An 18098-nucleotide genomic window follows, 5' to 3' on the forward strand; every position below is an offset into this window, starting at 1 on the left:
GTATACTTTCTTTAATGTTGCAAATGATTTCTGTCAGGAAGCCATGAAATCAAAGTTCCTGAAAGTATTAGCTATCATATTAAACAAATGTACCCCATGCTACTTTACATTTCAGGAACCATTCTTTTCCATAGTGTCCCTCATTTAGGATGACCAGACATCCCAATATTATCGGGCCCATCCTGATATTAGAGACTTTGTCTTATATAAGCAACTATTACCTGGCTCCCCAAAAAGTGTCCCGATTTTTCACACTTGGTCTCCCAACCCTCATTCTGGGTCTTTCTGTCCCCACCTTTGAGTTATGGCAGGCAGGCGCTCATTAGTAATGGATAAGGATCATGTTCCCTTGGGAGGAGAGGTAAAATCCACGCTGACGGGTACAGCCTCTGAATTTAAGAGTGAGTGGGTGAGTGGATAGGGGGGGAAACGTCTCCCCCCTTTTCTCCCTAGAGATTTTACATGACAGCTGGTCCCTGCTGAAGGCAAAGGAGCTCCAGGGAGGGATAACCTCCCCCACCCCGAACAATTTATCCGCTGGCAGGGAGGGGCGCAGAAAGGTCCAAGCAGCGGGGTGAAGCCCGCCAACCCTTTACTCCCCACGCACACTCGGGACACGACTCAGCTGCACCAGGCGATAAGCGCCACTAAAGAGACGTGGCCCGTTTCACCCCCTCGTTAACGCCTTGCCCCACGCGTGGGTCCCCTCCCACCCCGCTGTCCTGATTTGGGGGCGGCGGCGCAAGGAGAGCGCGAGGGAGCGGACAGCTCCGCCGGCGGCTGGGGCGGGCAGGGAGGCCCCCCCCAGTCCCTTGGCTTGCATGGCTCCCGCTCCTCTGCGCAGGCTCAGCCTGCCCCTAAACTTGGCTCCGGAGAAGCAGCTCGCCGGAAATTGAGCCCGAGCCAGCCCCCAAAAGGTAGCGGCCGCTCTCGCCCTCCTCCAGCCCCAGCGGCGAGGTAGAGCCCCGTGGGAAGGGAAGGGGACAAAAGACGAGGGAGCGGGGCCATGCAGCGGCACCATGCGGGAGCCGAGGCGCCCCCGCCCGCCGCAGCAGCCCCCGCCCGCCCCCGGCGGCGCTAGGAGGCCGCGGAAGTTGGATGTCCCCCGATGAGGATCCCGCCCCGCTGCAGCAGGGACAGCGGCGGGGGCCCGCCCGTGCCTGGCCCCGGCGGGCGGAGGAGGCGAGGCGGGGGCAGCATGCCGGCATGGGGGCGCCGCAGCCGCGCTCCGCACCCGCTCAGCCTGGCCTGCGCCTGAAGCCGCGGCGCCTCTCCGGCCCCGGGACCGATCGCGGAGCGAGGTGATGGGGCCGGAGCGCATCGCGGGGCGGGGGCTGGCAGGGAGGGATGCAGCCGCCGCCGCCGCCTGGGTCCGGGGGGGCGCCGTGGGCAGCCCGGCCGGGCGGTGAGCGCTGAGACCGGAGCCCGCGAGCGAAGCCAGGAGGAGGGGAGGCGCCCACACCGCACCCGACCGATGGCGAACGCCAGCGAGCTCAGCAGCAGCAGCAGCCCGCACCTGCCCAGCCCCGGCGGCCTGCTCAGCGCCTCCGGCCTCAAGCTGGCCACGCTGGGCTTGATCCTGTGCGTCAGCCTGGCCGGCAACGTGCTCTTCGCCTGGCTGATCCTGAGGGACCGGCACTTGCACCGCGCCCCCTACTACCTGCTGCTGGACCTGTGCCTGGCCGACGCGCTGCGCTCGCTGGCCTGCTTCCCCTTCGTCATGCTGTCGGTGCGCAGCGGGGCGGGCGCCTGGCCCCACGGGCCGCTCAGCTGCAAGGTGCTGGCCTTCCTGGCCGTCCTCTTCTGCTTCCACGCCGCCTTCCTGCTCTTCTGCGTGGGGGTGACCCGCTACATGGCCATCGCCCACCACCGCTTCTACGCCAAGCGCATGACGGGCTGGACCTGCCTGGCCGTGGTGTGCATGGTCTGGACCCTGGCCATGGCCATGGCCTTCCCGCCCGTCTTCGACGTGGGCACCTACAAGTTCATCCGGGAGGAGGAGCAGTGCATCTTCGAGCACCGCTACGTCAAGGCCAACGACACGCTGGGCTTCATGCTCATGCTGGCGGCCGTCATCGCCGCCACCCACCTGGTCTACGTCAAGCTCCTCTTCTTCATCCACGGCCACCGCAAGATGAAGCCGGCCCAGCTCGTCCCAGCCATCAGCCAGAACTGGACCTTCCACGGGCCGGGAGCCACCGGCCAAGCTGCTGCCAACTGGACGGCTGGCTTTGGCAGGGGCCCCACCCCGCCCACACTGGTGGGCATCAGACAGGCCACCCACAGCCAGATCAAGAGGCTGCTGGTGCTGGAGGAGTTCAAGATGGAGAAGAGGCTCTGCAAGATGTTCTACATGATCACCCTGCTTTTCCTGCTGCTCTGGTCCCCCTACATTGTGGCCTGCTACCTGCGGGTCTTCATCAAGGCCAGCACCATCCCCCAGGTCTACCTGACTGCTTCGGTGTGGATGACATTCGCTCAGGCTGGAGTCAACCCGATCCTGTGCTTCATCTTCAACAAGGAGCTCAGGGTCTGCTTCAGAGCCCACTTCCCTTGCTGCCAAAGCATACAGAGCACCCAGGGCACCATCCTTTGTGATCTCAAGAGCTTTGGGATTTAGGGTGGCTTTTCTTTTAATGAAAAAATAGATCATTTTCCATATTTCTGCATATGCACTCGAGTTCTGGTTCTGAGGAAATTCAAATCACCACCCTGCCCCCAAACTTTCAGCTGTAAGAAGCTATTTTGTTTATTTTTCTATACTCTGCATATGCTATCTTCAAAACATAAGAGATTGCTGCCTATGGGCCACTTACATGAACAAAATACCCCAAACCTTAGGCTGTAAGAAGCAGTTTTATTTATTTGTCTTTGTGTAGTTTTTAAAAAACAAAACAGGGCTCCGAGTTTCTGGTCTTGCTTCTAACCTTTGTAGGTGTGATTGCACCTGATATGGATAAAATTCTGTTCCTGTCTGTTTTGATAAAGGCTTAACAATTTTATTCAAGATTTGATAAAGGCCAAGACAAAATTTTATACTAAAGTTATTTTTGATGACCTCAAAGGGTGTTGTTTTATTATTTGTTTTGAAGTCAAGAAGAGGAAGTTCCTAATGTGTTCAGAAGCAGTGTTCAGTTTCTTTGGGGAGCTGTTGGGTTGACATTCTCAAGTGATTTTAAGTATTGAAAGTAGTGATGTAATTTTTGCCTGAAATGCAAACACAGTGTAGAACTAACTTTAATTTTCTTGTTGCACTACTCATTTGGTAATATTTCAGAATTCTTTGTGAAATGTGATTTTAAAATGAATATCAACTTTAAAAATGATCAATTATAGCAGTTTTTAAACTAGGTTGAATTCATATTTTACTGATTTTGTAGGAAGTTATCTACAAAACTGGGTCACATACTTGTACATTTTGACTGTTTTCTTTAATAAAATACTGAAACTTTATGAAATTAGAATGGCAATAGTGCTTTTTGACATAATTTGTGTGCATACAAAATTGCATGTCTCTTATGTCTGAGTATAATTCACAGTTTAGGATATCATGGAGAAGTACAGAGTTCTCCTTTGCTGTTCAATCTCATTTTAGGTATTTATACCAATAAAAGTCACTAAAGTATTTTTAAAGAGACTTAAGTTCATGATGGGTGGCAGGTTTAAATAGCACAATTCTTTTTCTGTCTGCTAAAACTAATTACCATGTAAAAAATTGCTCTATTAATGATGGGAAAATTCTGGATAATTATGTATCACTAATTTTAGTAGGCAAAGGAGTTTAACACAGTTGCTTGGTTTAACATTGTGCTCATCTGTAGGCTCCACTTATCAGGAAGGTTATTTTGAATTATTAATGGACTAGGCATTTTTATATTTTATTATTGTGGGTTATGCTGTAAAAGACTTACCTAAAGGTATTAACTGAGTTGCTGGGAATGGGATCATGAACCAACCTATCCTATCCATGCCAGGAGGTAGCTTCTTCAGAGATATGTAGTTAAAAACATTTGTTTGGCAAGGAAGCTCTCTCTGATGTAAAATTTAGCAAACAGTAATATTTTCACTGTTTTATAACAAGTCACATACATGACAGAAATAAGGGACTTAATTTCTGCAAAGAAATTTCAGTGACTGCTACAAGAGTATTTCCATAAACACTAGTCCAAAATTATTATACATCCACTAGATGATATATCTGTCCTGAGTGTAAAGTTACTGCATAGATGTATTTGCTATATCTTAACAACTTTGTAGTCTCTTCCATTAAGGTTAGGTGTGACAGTTAAATTAGAGGGCTGAGAAGACAGCCTCAGATTTGGATAATGAATGGTGAAACCAAATTTTTGCTGTAACTCCGAGTCTAGAAAACTTGAGACAAGATTTCCTGAAGTATGTGGTACAGGCTTTGAGAGTTGAGCTTTCACTTCAGTAGTAATGTACAGAAAGCAGATGAAAAGGTTCAAAAACAGGAACATGAATTTAAATAATCAAAGTGGCTGGATTTTGCCAAAGTTTGAAAAAGGAGCCTGATAGCGACTTAAATAGTTCAAAGCTTTGAACTACAAAGTGAAACTTAATCGACATTTACAGAATTGCAAGTGGAAATATGTTGGGGTTTTTTAGGGTTTTTTATGTTACAATTCTTACTCAGTTAAGGCTTATTCACAGACATCCATACATCATTGGTAATTGCCTTTTGGGTATAACTTGTTTTGTTTTACTGTTGTTCTTTTCAGTTGTATTCAGGTTTTACAGAGTAACACTGATGTTGAAAATTTAAAAAAGTCTTGTAGAGATACAAGAATGTGACAACCGGGGATACCCTTTAAGGACACACTAATAGTCTGAAAATGCACATCCAAGTTCTCTTCCCTTTCCATACTAACAGAAATAAGAAACACGGTATATTTTTTTTCCCCCTCTAAGCTTGATTTAAAAAGCTTTTCTGGTGAGTGCGGAGCGGCGGGGAGAGGATGAAGAGACCACTAAACATAGCTTCTAAACTCTTAGGGGGAAGATCGCTGCTTTTAAAAAAATATAGTGGTAAGATGCAGTTATTTAAAAGTGTTCTTGCCACTGCAAGAGCCAGATTTCACTTCTTGAAAGACTAGAGGCATGAACAGAAATCTATAGTCAACATTGGCAGAAATGAAAAATCACCTCCAGGAGAATGGTGGTTCTGTTAATATTTAGGAACTCAGACAGCAGCATCAGATCATTCTGCTGTAAAGGACAATGTCGCTGTGTGACAGTCTCACTAAAACCAGAAAAGTTTCCACCTCAGTACATGAAATCCCATGTAGGGACAGTGAGCCTGATCCTGCATCCTTTGAAGATGGTGGTGGTTTTGCTGCTGACTTCAATGACAGCGAAATCTGGCTCTGATATACTAAAAGGCTTGGATAAAACAAAAGAATGTCAACAAATACGTAAGGCTGTTTAGTACTCCTTATTCTTGTAGGCAATTCCCAGTGCTATCTAAAGGAATTCTGACATGGACCAAGGGCAGAGTGTGGAAATGCTTAATATATTTCATTCTTAACCCACCTACACAAAAAATACTGAGCTGGATCTCAGTCATACAGTTGTAAGACCGGACTGACTCCTCTGACTTCAATGGAGCTATTTTGGACTTACATCGTGTTCCATAACAGAATATAATTTAGGTCCAGAAAATACAAAATTAAGCACCAAAGACTGACACAAATGAAGAAAGCTGTATTGCTTACAGTTCATGTATACCAACTAAACCGCCTTCACAAGTTATATACGATTGGCAGAATCAATCACTGCCCTAATTATACACAAAGCAATTTATCAGGAAGTAAAACAGAACAGCAAAAGAAATGTAAAAACAGTGAGATGAAGACTATTCTTCCAGAGGTGGTTATAAGGGTGAGAAAGTTACTAAAATCAGATGCACAAACCATCATATTCAGTAATAATTGTAATGAACACCTTCAAAGCACTTTACAATGTTAACTAATTAGTTTTCACATCGTTCCTAGGAAGTATTATACCCATCCTACATATGGGGTAACTGAGGGAGAGAGGTTAAGTGACTTGACCAAGGTCACAGAAGGAGTAAGTGTTGTCCTTTTGCTGTCAATCTCAGATGGCATGCAAGAGTGGTAAGCGGGCTAACAACTGGATACCGTCCCTCTGAACAACCAGATGAGAGAAACATACATAAGGCAGCGTGGGTTAGTGGATATGGCACTGGACTGGAACTGAGGACCCTGGGTTTTATTTCTGATTCTGTCACTGGCGGGCTGGGTGACTTTGGACAAAAACCTTTCTCTGTCTGTACCTCAGTTTCCCCATCTATAAAATGGGGATAATTATGTTTACCCTGGTAAAGGTTCTTTGAGGTCTATGGGTGAAAGGCAGTAAATAAGAATTAGCTATTTGTATTACCTAGCCTCTTCTACCAAAAGAGGTATTCAGTTTCATGGCGTTAGTACTGCATTCACAACAGACATTTCAGAAGGTCCTGCAAAGTAATTTAAGGGATTTGGTGAATGGCAATGGGGCTGTGTTGACATACTGTTGCTTTCAAAGTTAATGTACTTAGGTAGGATTTGTATCTAGCATTCTTTACTTGATTAATATATACTGTATACAGTACATTAAAATAGCATTCCTTTTCCAGGGAACATTATTGTTCAGTGTCACAGACAATATTAGCATCAGCTCATGGTAGCATCTTACTAGCCAAGCTCATATACTGTAGTATACCTTATTTTGCATACATTATGGCAGGTTAGTTAAAGTTATTTGTTTATATTGGCAATAAATCCCTAACTTTGAAGTATTTCATGCATTCTTTTCAGATACTCCCGGTGACATCCTCTCTGATGAAGTCAGTAGAAGTTTTGCCAATGACTTCAAGAGGGCCAGGATTTCACCCTCTGCATGAAAGCAAATAATTGGTCTGAAATCTACACAAATACTGAGTATAAGGATCTCAGCTCTGCAAGACAAAGTGCGGTCTTGCCCTCAGAGGCCTGCAGTATTACTGTGCCGAGGGTCTGATGCTGTCAGAAAATGGCTGTACCAATGAGGAAAATGTTCTCTAGTAAAAAAGGGGGGAGAGTTTTGCCCTAGCTGTCATGCTGGGGAAGAGAGGCCCCCAGCCTTGTGTGGCCACGTAAAGGCTGCCAGGTTTGCAAAGCTGGAGAAAGAGCAGGGGCTGTACAATCAGCACTCCCCTCAGGGCAGGGACTAGGAGGAGCAAAGTCTCTGTTTCCCCACTCCCAGCAAGCAGAGCTGGCCAGGTACAAAGGGAGAAAAAGCTGCATCCCAGAAAGAGGGGAATAACTAACAAGAGGGCAGGAATTATGACTGAGTCAGTGCTTTCCTGAGGCTTTGCCTGCGGGCGGTGCAGTTTACATGAGACAAAGGGTTGAACCTACAGGCTGCTCAGACTTATGCTGGAGGATTGGCACAGCATACTTCTCTAGGATCACCGGTGTGCAAAAATGAGCTTCACACCACGCCCCTACTCTTCCCTCTCACACACCCCACCACTATGCATGCAGCTCAGGACCTAGCCCACTGTACTTACATTTAAAATCCTTCCACGGCTGGGGCCCCATCCCACAGCCAGTGCTTATCAAGAATTCCCACTGGAGCTTTTGACCACAGAAGTGGCCTCACGGCTTTGACAGTGGAATATTTTTGCCTTATAGAGCATAAATCTAAAATATCTCAGGATACTTTATTTGTTTAGATTTCAGCTCAGCTGGTAACAGAGGTGTATAATCCCACCTTAAAAACCCTTATTTAAAGTTGACAGCTCTGTTTCAAAATAAAATATATCATCAATCTCACTAGGGCTCTAATTTCTAATCCTCCCCGCGCAAGCATACACAAAAATAGACTATTGTGATGCATAATCTGAGCCAGAAAGCTATGATGCTGGCACTGTTCAGAATGTCAAAGAATATAATGAGGCCCAGGAAAAATGAAACCTGTCTTAGCCACCACTCAAGGGAGTGACAAAAATTGGTTGCTCAACAAAAGTGGTCTCTTAATAAAGATGGAATAGAATTGTACTCAGTGGGGGAAGCAGTAATTTTGAGTGGTCTCTTAAGACAGGCGGTTGCCTAATAAAGGTGATTACTGTACATTTAATAAAGATTACTAGATATGCAGCCAATCAAGCTAATTAAGTTCGAAAACAGCAGCCTCTAAGTGAGGCAAGTCGCCAGAGTGCAACACAGGTCACAAAAGCTTGGTTTCATTATGTCATAGTGCATATGGACCTTTACAAAGATTTTTCCTTCAGGAAGACTGGAGTCAGTGTATTTCTTTTATGAAGTCCCTCGGGCTAACTTTTTCAGACGTAGTCACTGATTTTTGAGGACCCAACTTGGGCCTGGGTTTTTTTTGTATTTTTTTTTTTTAAAAGAGATAAGCATCTAAGACTCCAATTAAAGTCAGCCTCAGAAGAATCAGGCCCAAGGTGTCAAAATTCAGTAATCCTTACTCATCCTTACTCATACAACAGTCCAAGCTAAGGGTTGCAGAATTGGACCCCAAAAGTCTGATTTTCAAAGAGTCTGAGCAGATTTCTGGGTGCTAAGCGCCTCTGAACATCAGGCCCTATGTGACCTTGTACAAGTCAATTAACCACCCCATGCCTCAGTTTCCCTATCTGTAATTATCTTTACCCATCTTTGTATAAAACAGCTACTGATGACAAGTACTACTTCTTATTATGGGTGAACAGTCCGTCACTATGCAGGGTTTCATCAATTAACTATGGAAATAAAGCTAAATGGTTTTTAAAGTGCATTTTTCTGCACTCTATTTGTATGTAATGACCTCAGTACTTGTAGCTCCTTTGATTTTGTGGGTCAGGCACATTTGTACTGTGAAATTTTACTGGAGAGCTCTTGAAGCCAGCACTGCTCCCTTTGGTTCACACTTTTCACCTGTGTTGTGGCCAGGTTGATAACACTCTGCAGTTAGCATGGGAAAGTTTTAAAATCGTCTTGTAAGGTTATGAGGAAGTTATGAAGTCCCAGCTGATCTTAGGCAGTCAGCATAGTACACTACAAGGAAGTGGTAATCTAGAGCCAGAAACCTTCACTAGGAATGACGAATAAAAGAAAATCCTTTCCTGAAACTTCTGGCTTGTGTTATTGGTTTTGTAATTAAAATAAACATGTTATATGTTAAAAGTGAGGATTAACCATTGGAACAAGCTGCCAAGGGAAGAGGTGGATTCTCCGTTTCTTGATGTTTTCGTATCAAGACTGGGTGCCTCTCTGGAAGATCACTTGTGTTTACCTAAGAGCCTATTGGACTCAGGACAGGAGCAACCTGGTGCAGTTATATGGGCTCAGTTAGACCAGATGACTGAGTGTTCCCTGCTGGCGTTAAAATCTATGAAAAAATGTCACAGGGCCAGATCCTCAGCATAGTCACTGGAGCTACACTGATTTGACCCAGCTGAGGATCAGGCCCATAGTTTTCATTTCCCATACTCATACAGTGAGGAAAGACCGATGATGATGGCCTCTCCCATCAAGTTTGACAGATGAGCTATGGTCACTTATTGTGGGTCCTGAGATGGGGCCAAAGACCAATTTTGGAGCTGCAGCCCTGTCTGCAATTGCCAGAGGTGAAGACAATTGTCGATGAATGTGAGCTGCTTCCAGTTTTATGCCTCACACGTCTCTCCTTGGTTGTGGCAATCTACAAGCTCTCAAAGTCCATCGGCAGCAGCTCCATCACCTGAGACTATCGGGTTTTGTCAGGGGCTTAAAGCTCCCAGGTGTTGAGATCAGCACTGCAAAACTGGAGGTTAGTCTTGAGAGTGTCTGTGGAGCATTTTCTTGGTCTGCCCCTAAAACAAGTTCCAGTCTCTAATTCTCCGACGGCAATAAATATAGGCCAAAAGAGAGCAAACCCCCTTTTTCCTCTTGAACCCACTGTCCTGGCTTCCAGGCATCTCTTTAAAGCCAATCAACCTGAGGAAAGGGAACAGATTCTTACTATGTTAATGTAATTAGCCTGTTTAAGGTTAACAATGTCATCTTCCGTGACTAGCTGAATTATTAACAAGGCTCTGCTGCATTGCCTCTGCTCAGCCCAGCTAGGTCCACCACCTGCTATTTTGGTATTCTGCTTCCAAGGATGCACAAGACTTAGATTAAAGACAACTCTCCTCTCTCTCCAAAAGCACAAACAGATCTCCTATCGCAGGTGACAGAGGCTCATAAACATTCCCGTCTATATCTATTACATGGCCTAAAAGGGTAGACCAGGTGTAGAAGACAAGGCTGGATGCTGCTGGCCCACGAGAGCTCCCCATTGAGATTTAGATGGAAATCCAGCAGGGGCCTTGTAATTTCCTGTAGTGATCTATTTCCTGAAGCTTTTCAGGAATTGCTCAGTCCCCATTTTGTCTCTCTTTTTACAGTGGTCCGTAGGTGCTGGAACTAGGGGTGCGGCTGCACCCCATGGCTTGAAGTGGTTTCCAACATATACAAATTAAATGACTTTCAGCATCCCCACTGTACAAATTGTTCCAGCACCCTTGCAGTGGTCAGTGCCATCCACTCAAAGACACAGCAGAAGAGAATGCGCAGTGGCTTACTTTAAAAGAAGTGTGTTTTGGTGTTCTGATCTCTCACCCCAACGGAGAGAGAGTAAATTCCCAAACACGTAAGACAACCAAGAGACCATGAAAAAATAAATCTTGTTTTTTGTTTATAATTTGTTGCCATTTTTTAGAATCAGGAAACAACACTCTAGGGACTGATCCTCTGCTGGTGTACATTGGTTGAAGTCACTGACGATCTGGCCCGTTGTCTTTGGTTAGGTCAATAGTGAGACATGCTCCCCGGCCTGAAACCATGAGAAACACAGAGAAAAAGAATAAGAGGGACATCAACAAACATTAGTTCTCAAGGCACCGATAGCTCCGATTATGCAATGAATCACCCTCTCCTTTTTGCTAAGTTTTTAGAACACTTACTCATCTAGTATAAATATTATTGCTTGCTTCTTAGTCATTTTAACAAAAAAAATATCGTAAAAGAATTCCAAAGGGGAAAAATATGAAGGCAAAGATTTGAGGATTGAAGGCACGGTGCTTTCTGACACTGAGAGAAAGTGGAATGATTTAGTGGAGTATTACCTCACTCCATCAGACAGTTCAATCTGTTCCCATCTGTCACCCTCGCACTAGGAGGAGGAGGGTGGACGGGAAGCTGTTGAGCAGTTTGATAGAGTGAAATAGATCAAGTGGGCTTCCCTCTCCCTGCATTAGGCCTGACATACTAGTGCTGAGCAATATTGCTGTACGCCTCCAGTGTATTACGTCCCACTGGAAGGGAGAGAAGTAACAACCATCCCTCTCTATCCAGCACTAGTGAAACAGCCCCTGGAGTATGGTGTTCGGTTCTTTGCACCATATTATCAGAAAGACACAGCCCAAGTGGAATGAGTTCAGAGAAGAGTAGTCAAAAGGATCAGGGTCTGGACACACTGATCGATGAGAGCTTGATATGTACGGCTGAGCTGAACTATGACTAAGGGGAGAGACTGTGGGTGTAAGTGCCAAGAGCTATAACTAGGAGCAATGGTATGAAATTAAGAAAGAAAAAAATGTAGGCTGAATATCATTGGGAAAAAAAGAAAATCTTCCTGACAGCAATATCTATTAGGCTGCAAAATAGTCGTTTCTCAAGGGAAGTTCTGGATGCTCAATCACTTGTTACATTTAAAAGTCAGCACAGACATAACTCTGAAGGAAATGGTCCCACTGTGGCCAAGAGAGGGACTGGATAATCTAACAAGTTGTTTCCCTCTCCAATCTCTATGGCACACGTTGGATCAAAATCTCTCCTGCCCTTGGGCTGCTTCCTCTGGTCAGACTTGTAAGCTCTTCAAGGCGAGGACTGTCTCTTTACTACGTGTGTGTAGCGCACATAACACAAAGGAGCCCTGGTCTGGGCTGGAATCCCAAGGTGCCAATGTAATACACACAATGTAAAAATGAGTTTGATCCACAGCCCCCTGAAGTTAACAGCAGTTTTGTCATTGACTTTAATGGGCTCTGGATCAAGCTCTGTGGGTGAAATCCAGGCTCCACTGAAGCCCAGGAGAGTTTTGCCATTGACTTTAATAAGCCCAGGATTTCACCCTAAAAGCTTCACCCATGGGACAGAAGAAGTGAGAAAAAAAATTACTGATGTGGAGAAATCACTAGGAAAAAATAAGAGTGAGAGAGAGAGAATGCATGTAAGCAGTCACCAAAGGTTCCACCCCTGAGTTTGCCTTCCTGGTAGACTGTGCTAAAGACCTCAAATGCTCTATCTCAACACAGCAGTAAATTGAATGTGGGTTTGATTCTACACCCATTAAAGTCAATGGCAGTTTTGTTTGCAAACTTCCTGTATGACCACGGGCAAGTTGTCTCTGTGCCTCATTTCCCCATCTGTGAAATGGGAATAAGACTGCCTTTCTCCCACTTCGTCTTGTCTAGTGAAACTGTAATCGTTTTGTAATCTTTTTGAGGCATTGCAGAAATACAAATAGTAATAATTGGATTCCTAAGCATGTTAGTTTTTGTCATGTCGATGGTACCTTGCCTCCCTTTTCCATAGCCGCTGCCAAGTTTTCCGGATACCTTTGAGGGAATTTTCCCCCTACCCCATGTCTCCTTCAGCTATTTGAAGGTAATACTGTGATGCACTTAGAAGACTTAGAACAGGCCTGGCTTTTCTTCCCTGTAGTTATAGGAATAGATAATACCCCTTTCATTTGTGAGCCTTTTAATGGTGCTCTCCACAATCTCTGTGTTAGAAGCCACCAGACCCCAACCAGAGCAGCAGTGCGTATATGTAGCTAGGCCTCGCACATTGTGTATTTTCAGTAGATGTGGTTATTTGGATCCAACACTGCCCCTCTATTTCCCTCATATTTGTTGCATAAAGATCACGAGACACAACATTTTCTATCTGTATTCATTCTGCAGCTTCCAAGAAAACTCATCATTGCCTTTCTACCACGAGGGCCATAGCTTGAATACTGCAAACTGAAGAACAAACAATAGAGATGTGCAGCATCTTGCAAGACCTACTCCACCAAGGCTGCCATCTTGGATTCCTTTCTCTAAGGAAAAGATCACTCATGTCTGTGTTTGTGAGATTTAATCGCTTCTTTTTGCATTTAAAATTCCTCCTCTTCTGCCAACTCCCCAACAGTCCTGCCGCTCCCTCCTTGCTACTGTAAGAACTGCAGTCTATTCTCATGACATTGTGTCAGAATTTATCCACAGATAGATCTCTGATTGTGGAGTCTGGAGTCCAGAAAAAAACCCCAAAACAGACTCAGCCCTCCGACCCCATTAGATCTGCATGCTCCCAGAACAAAAAAAGGAGTGGCTATGGAAGCCAATGGCATCCCTTTTACAAGGCTATATCTATGTCTGCACCTTATTCAGTCACAGCATTTAATAGATACATTTGTGCACTTTACAGTTCAAACCACATGCAAGCCTTGGGCCAGTTTCTGTAGGATGCTATGGCTCCATTCTGGTGATGCAAAGCGGCTGATGCATACCAGTGAATTGGGCATATATATTACATATGACCGCTTGCACATTATTGGCCTAATTCTGCATTGTGCAAGCACCCACAACTCCCATTGAGAAGGAACAGAGGAGTCACCCTGTGCTAGATGTGCATTAAATTTTCTAGATTCCTGGGTCCATGTTACTGATTGATGATGATGACAATGCTACTCACTGAGTTCGGTAACTAGTTATGAAAAGCTTTTTCTGTCCTTAAAAAGTCCTGCCACTCCTTGGGATTCTTCTAACGCCTGCTGGAAAACACATTATGCGTTGTCAAGATCAAACTCCTGAGACATCTTGTTTAAATCAAGGGATTCTGAACACCTTCTGTTTCTTTTGAACAGCCATCTGGGCAGCAATAATAAGATGTGGTGCTAAAGGGGGCCTGCGAACAAGGCCTTTAATTTGAAGTCAGACTTGCTGGTATTGTACATCATTAAGGCGCATTATGTTGGCAAGGCAAATTAGTAAAAAGCCTTTTATAAGATATTGTAATGGGGTCACACTCACCTCATGCGAGCGCCTCCCGGTCAGATGTGTGTCTGCACCTCTCTCAGTCTGTAGCGACCCCTGTCGGTGGGTTCTCAGGCGGCTTCGGTGACTCAGCCCTCCGGCCGAGTCACACACAGTCTGTATGTGAAACACAGCTCAAGCAGACCCCTTCTGGGGTATGAGTCCAACAGGGCCTTTCGGGTGTCCTCAACACGGACTTTAACGGTCGCCTTCCCTGGACTCAGTCTTTAATTACTCCTGCTGTCTTTACACAATCCCAGCCCTGGTATGGGGCCAGGCCTCCAGGGCGTCCTCCCTGAAGCTGATATTTTCACCCCCTCTGTGCCTTTCACTGACCCCAGCTTTCCAGCTGAGTTAAGTTCAAGTCCCCTTTCGGTGTATCAGAGTCCAATAAAGTCCAGTACCACCGACTCTCTTCAGGGGTTTTCAATCCCCTCTCTGAGTGCTAGGCCACTACCCTGTGACCGGTGGGGGGAACCCAGGCTGCCCACTCTTCTGAGTCCCAGCCCAGGTCTGACCCAGTGGTGCCTAGGGCAGCTATCACTAGAAATGCCAAGATCAGGGCAGGCTGCAAGAGTGAGAGCAGATACCCACCAGTCTTGGGAGTAAAACTGAAGTTAAATTCCCCAGCTAGTCACAAATTGTGTTCCTGATCCCCCACACTGGTTATCAAGAAGAAAACTAAATAATAATAATAAAAAAATCACACATCCCTCTTTTATTGCATTCCAGTTCTCTGGCTGCCAATCAGCACATAGGTCCAGTACAGTGAGAAGTTATTTGAAACTCTGCGCACTATACAAAATGTCTACGTTACCAGGTCAATATGAGTCTGGTTATTACCCAAAATATGACGCTGCCAGCCAATCATAGAATCATAGACTATCAGGGTTGGAAGGGACCTCAAGAGGTCATCTAGTCCAACCCCTTGCTCAAAGCAGGGCCAATCTCCAACTAAATCATCCCAGCCAGGGCTTTGTCAAGCCAGGCCTTAAAAACCTCTAAGGAAGGAGATTCCACCACCTCCCTAGGTAACGCATTCCAGTGTTTCACGACCCTCCTAGTGAAAAAGTTTTTCCTAATATCCAACCTAAACCTCCCCCACTGCACTTGAGACCATTACCCCTTGTTCTATCATCTATTACCAGTGAGAACAGTCTAAATCCATCCTCTTTGGAACCCCCCTTTCAGGTAGTTGAAAGCAGCTATCAAATCCCCCCTCATTCTTCTTTTCTGTAGACTAAATAATCCCAGTTCCCTCAGCCTCTCCTCATGCAGAGCTAGCCAGTGCACAGCCCTCAACTCAGGATGATCCCTGGCTCTGTTGCCCCATACCCACAGCGGCTCCCAGGATAGGTACATGTATTCACTGCAGAAGCAGCACTACAATGCACCTGCATTCTAGCTGGCAACAGCCCTCTGTGTAGTTCACTACCACCCTCGCTCACACACAAACACACACACACATTATTCCTAGCTCCGTGGCTATCATGATCCTGACAAATTCCTGCAGCTAGGAAGATTCTATGCATGGGCTTGTGAGCAGAAGCCATTGCAGAAACAGGGTGGACTACATAAATATGGGCTCTTACCTTTCTGATGCTCCTCTGGAAAATCCCTCTGCACTCCTGTTGCTGAAACCTGTGGACTGGGTTTCTCATGGTCCTAATGCTCCCCTGTCTTACACCTGCGCAGAATGAGTACAAAGTGGATGTAAGACTCTACCCAATCAGAATTCTCTATTGATGTACCCCAGTGGGAGTGTTTCACACCCACTTTCCCCAGATGTAGGTGGCTAAAGCAGGTGCAAGACAGTGGAGATGCAAACTCACTGGGCCAGATCCTTGTTCCCTATCCCCTCAACATCCTTTCCTCTGTGCCAGTAGCACACTGCCTGGGGAATTACACTAGCTATATGCTAATCTCCCTTGTGGTTAGCATAGGATGTATGTGTCAGGGGCATAACTGATGGAAAGGGAGAATAGCTGGAGAGCTGCTGTGGACTCCTGATCTGCTTGTGCAACAATGACTCGGGGGATATTGCACCTGGGTGCAACTTAGAGAAGCCACAAAGTTGATCTGAATTGTTCCAGGGGTCACACTGGGTGCAGGATCAGGGCAGCTGCACCAAGATAGCATGTGACTGGGACATTCGAAGGGACCAAAAGGGAGTTAGGTGCCCAACTGCTCCTGACTTTCAGTGGGCACCTAACTCATTTAGGCCCCTTTGAAGATCCCAGCCTTTACCCTGCTGGGCCAGGTGCAGCACCAGTGCATCTGAGGACCTGGAACACATAGAGGCGGGGGAAGGCAGCATAGGGGTGAGACAGCTTGAATAATGGCAGATGTAATGGCAACTGAGAGGGGAAGTGGATAACTGTAGCAGTTATAAGTTATGTATGTAAATAGATGCTGTAGAGAGCCGGGATGTCAGTAACAAGAATATGTAAAGCTCAGAACAATATGCAAGTTAAGCAGTGAGGGCCAGGTTGTGACCCACTGTATGTGCCTGGTCAGGGAAGTAAGGGAGTGAAAGGTGCCCTCTTACATTCTACTCCCTGAAATGGGCTATATCACAGCACATGGGGGAAGAGAAGTGAGGTTCCATATTCCACTCCCCTTCCCCTGATGTACCAGCTCAGTGGCAGGGGAAATAATCTGCACAAACATGGGGCTGGCTCACATTGATCCCTTCTGGAGCAAAGCAAGTGGGGGAAGCAGGGAACAGACTGTGACCCTATAAGCCATGATCTGGTTTACTCCTGGAGCTGTGCAAGATGCCATAGATTTGCCAGTAGGTTTTGTCCAAAGAGAGGGAAATTGACATTCTAGCCCTACTAGATATTATCACACAGAGAGACATGGAATGGGAACACTATTCACAGCTGGAACCTGACAAAGTAAGTACATTTCCCTAAGGGTGAATTCAGCAGAAGTCCTTCAACTCCTACCTAGCCTTTATAGAGCATGTTCCATCAGTTCTCATAATGCTACAATGGAGGGTAGTAGCATCACCTCCATTTTACAGATGGGTAAACTGAGGCACAGAGGTTAAATGATTTGCACATACTCACCTAGCAGGTCAGTGACAGAACTGGGAATAGAACCCAGATCTCCAGAAGCCCAGTTGAGTGGGCTGTCCACCACAGACCATCCCCTCCTGCTTAGATAAAGGTGATCAAATCCAGGTCCTGTATATGCTATGATTCCACTGCCTTGGAATTCACCTCTTAATTTGCCAAGAAGGCCCTTCTAAGCTCATCACTGACATTACAATGAAAGTCAAACCATAAGACAATAGGATCTGGCCATTTTCAAGCTTTCGGTTAAGCTACAGAAGCCAAACACTAGAGTGCAAAATAAATAGACCACATGTTTTTCTAAAAGTCAAGACTAGTTACCATTGACAAAGCATGTTTGAGGTTTTCCTGTTAATGAACGTACCCAAATCATAAACAAATGCACAGTAACACACAAAGACATGCTGTCAGAAGAATTAATTATCTATCACAGGGGAAGATGGGGGCCTTTCTTGCAGACACAGGCCTGGGAAGCAGATAGTCCTGGCCTAGAATTTTTACCCAATGTTATGTCAAGGCAAATAGTGTAGCATAAAAGTCTGAAGCAACGTCTTAATGGCAGGGCTGGCTAATCACTCTCCCATTTTCCCTGCTGACTAAATTTTGATATGGCCCTCAGGTAAAAAAACCAGCTAAAGAATAGCAGGGATGGAATGCATCACCATGAACATTTTGAAATACTTCTTTTGGACCTGGCTCACCTGTTATTGCTGGTGTCAAATGAAGCAAAATTAAAGTGTGTCATGGTTTTGGGGTGAGAGGTGTTCCACTGCAGAGAGAAATTGAGGGAACTTTTCAGCTGTAGTTTATGCATGAAATATTAACGGGGACAAGTAAATGATGTTGACTAAGGCAGAGTTTAGAAAAGAATTTGAGTTGAATAAGCCATATCTTTATGTACAACAGTC

At 45.6% G+C, this 18098-nt stretch overlaps 1 protein-coding gene and 1 long non-coding RNA gene across 2 annotated transcripts; one reads left to right on the forward strand and one right to left on the reverse strand.

Annotated features, from left to right (window-relative positions):
• Positions 1–851: 851 nt before the first annotated feature.
• GPR27 (G protein-coupled receptor 27) lies at positions 852–3458 on the forward strand. The gene has a single exon (XM_037905506.2). It carries the CDS (start codon positions 1475–1477, stop codon positions 2618–2620), a length of 1146 nt encoding a protein of 381 aa, XP_037761434.1. The 5' UTR covers positions 852–1474; the 3' UTR covers positions 2621–3458.
• Positions 3459–10737: 7279 nt separating this feature from the next.
• LOC122466600 lies at positions 10738–17482 on the reverse strand. The gene is made up of 4 exons (XR_006292241.1): positions 17185–17482; positions 15703–15797; positions 14108–14678; positions 10738–10863 (listed from the first exon to the last, which is right to left on the reverse strand). It is a non-coding gene; the product is annotated as an uncharacterized LOC122466600 (long non-coding RNA).
• Between the last annotated feature and the right edge of the window lie 616 nt (positions 17483–18098).

Source organism: Chelonia mydas, chromosome 7, assembly GCF_015237465.2.
Source record: "Chelonia mydas isolate rCheMyd1 chromosome 7, rCheMyd1.pri.v2, whole genome shotgun sequence".
In the NCBI taxonomy this organism is placed as follows: domain Eukaryota; kingdom Metazoa; phylum Chordata; order Testudines; family Cheloniidae; genus Chelonia; species Chelonia mydas.